This window comes from Tupaia chinensis, unplaced genomic scaffold (genome assembly GCF_000334495.1).
Source record: "Tupaia chinensis unplaced genomic scaffold, TupChi_1.0 Scaffold144472_1, whole genome shotgun sequence".
Taxonomy (NCBI): domain Eukaryota; kingdom Metazoa; phylum Chordata; class Mammalia; order Scandentia; family Tupaiidae; genus Tupaia; species Tupaia belangeri.
Genome location: NW_006204331.1, coordinates 197,868 through 200,258, shown reverse-complemented (window position 1 = coordinate 200,258; position 2,391 = coordinate 197,868). Strand labels below are relative to the sequence as shown.

At 67.3% G+C, this 2,391-nt stretch overlaps 1 protein-coding gene across 1 annotated transcript in view; it reads right to left on the bottom strand.

Moving 5' to 3' along the window:
• Positions 1-1,189: 1,189 nt before the first annotated feature.
• OGFR (opioid growth factor receptor) overlaps positions 1,190-2,391 on the bottom strand; it is a gene marked incomplete at its 5' end in the record, with an annotated part of 4,195 nt that continues 2,993 nt past the window's right edge. The window contains 2 exon segments of the mRNA XM_027767694.1: positions 1,190-2,136; positions 2,139-2,391. Coding sequence (XP_027623495.1) covers positions 1,443-2,136; positions 2,139-2,391 — 947 coding nt within the window.

Sequence of the window (2,391 nt, the reverse complement as noted above, 5' to 3'; positions counted from 1 at the left end):
AAAGAGCTGGGAGGACGACCCAGTGCCCACCCTCCAGTGGGACCCGACAACTTCAGGACAGCTTCGAGACAAACGTCACTACAGAGAACTTGGGGCGGGGGGGGGGGCAGACAGCAGGCCCCGGGGTGAGATCACTCCCCACCAGTTCAGTTACAGGAGTGTGTGGCCCGGGGGTGAGACCACTCCCCACCAGTTCAGTTACAGGAGTGTGTGGCCGGCCCTTCCTCCTGACTCAGCCCAGCACCACGGCCTCCAGGCCCCCCTCTGGACCCCACTCGGAGGAAGCACAGCTCCCCCTCTGGCCAGGAGGGCAACCCCATGTCTGGGACCCTCAGGTCCCTCACAAACCCACTCCTGCCTGGGACTCCGGTCCCCAGGGCCCCACTGTCCACCTGTCTGGGTTGTCCCCACACTGAGATTGGGACCAGGTGAGCAGGGACTGTAGGCCATCCTGAGGCACCCCCAGCTTGGCACACAGCCCCCTACCTGGGCTTCGACCATGGGGTCTCCTCCTCACTCGGCCGTGGGGACCCTCTATCTTCCCTGAGCCCCTGACAGTCTGGCCGAGCCCCTACCCCGTGCAGAAAGACCCCGAGCTGCCTGCAGGACGGAGGATGGCCCAGGGCAGAGGGGCTGACCCGGGCGTCTCCTTCCACAAACCGCTGGTTGGCTAGCTGGTCACCCTACCCCTCAGGTGACAATCGTCAAGGTACTGCCCCAGCTTTCCCTCTCAGAAGACACATGCCCTCCCTCCGGACAGCCCAGGGTCTGTGTTCTCACAACCACAGGGGGCTATAAACACGCCTCACCTGGGGGCGGGACTGCTGGTGGACTAGGGAGGGCTGCCAGGTCAGACGGAGGGGGGGGGAGGCCAAGCCCTGGTGTGGGGGACTAGCTGGGCGGACTCTGAGCACTCGGTCCACTTTACAACACCCCGGCTTGGCAGGGGGAAGGTCTTATGCCAAAGGAGGTCGAAAGGCAGCCCTGGGACCAACCGGCCGCCATGGGGGCTCTGAGCCACGTGTGTGCTGGTGGGTAGGGGCGCATGCGCCAAGGCCCCCTGTGGGCACAGCCCTCCCCTGCCCCGCCCACACTCACCTGGGCCAGGCCCCTCGGTCCCTGGGGAGGACAGGCATGCAGAGGAGCACCAGCCCCACCACTCGTCCAGACACAAGTCCACACCGAAGGCCAAAGTCAGATGAATTTATTCAGAAAAGGCCTACTTGGTAGCAGACTGAGCAAAGAACCCATCTCCCCACCCCCTCAGGCCCAAAAGGGCCAATTCACATGGGCACAGAGCAGAGTGGGCCGGGGCCACAGGGCCTGTTAAATGAGGCCTCCCCGCTGCCGCAGTGACCCCCCAGGAAGAGGCCCGGGCTGCTGGGCACCCAGAGCTGGCCTAACAGCTCCAGCCACGCAGCAGCGCGTAGCGGCACCCAGCCCTAAGGCTTTCTGGGGTTGGCGGGAGGCCCCACCCCTGCTGGCTCAGCTGGCTCAGCTGGCTCAGCTGCCTCGGCCCCCTCTGCTGCAGGTCCTGCCGGGCTGGGGCCTGCGGCCAGGCTCTGGGCATCCCCCTGCTCCGGCTCTGCCTGGCCTCCTGGGGCCTCGATCCTGCCCGGGTCCTCGATCCTGCCCTCGTCCTCTCCGGCCTCAGGACTCCCTGCTGGAGCAGGTGGCTGGGTGGGGGCCGGCGCCTGGGCATGGCCACTGGCCACCCCTCCGGCACCATCCCCAACACCCTCGTCCACTCTTCTCCGCTTCCTCAGTTCGTCGGTCACCCTGGTCCGTGGGGGCAGGGGACAGGGCTGCTCACCCTCCCGGAGGGCCTGGCTGCCCTGGCTGAGGGCACAGCCCTGCAGGTTCAAGGCGATCTTCTCCACGTCGAAGGTGCTCTGGGGGCCTGGCTCTCCGGAGGCCTGTTCCCGCCGGCCCGCCTCCAGTTTCCTCTTCTTGCTTTCTTTGGGGCTGGGGGGCTCCCCCTCGTCTTCCCCCAGGGCTCCTGCCTCGTCCCCCTGCCTCCTCTCCAGGGTTCCCATACCCGGGAGTTTCCTGCTTGGCAGCGGGGAACCTCCAGACTCGCCGTCCTCGTCATCGCCGTCCTCGTCATCGCCGTCCTCGTCATCCCCTCGGCATCGCCGTCCTCGGCATCGCCGTCCTCGCCCTCGTCCTTGCCGCCCTCGTCCTTGCCGCCCTCGTCCTTGCCGTGGCAGCACTGTCCTGGCCTACTGGTCCGACCTTGGGGGCGGGCTTCACGGAGGCGGTCCTCGGAGGTCTCCTCCCCCATGGCCTGCTTCGGACCCGCAGGCTGATGGGGCGCAGCGCCCGCCCCAAACCTGCGCAGCTTGTCGTGCGGGCCCCAGACGAACCTGCAGCGGGGCCGGAAGTGCTCCC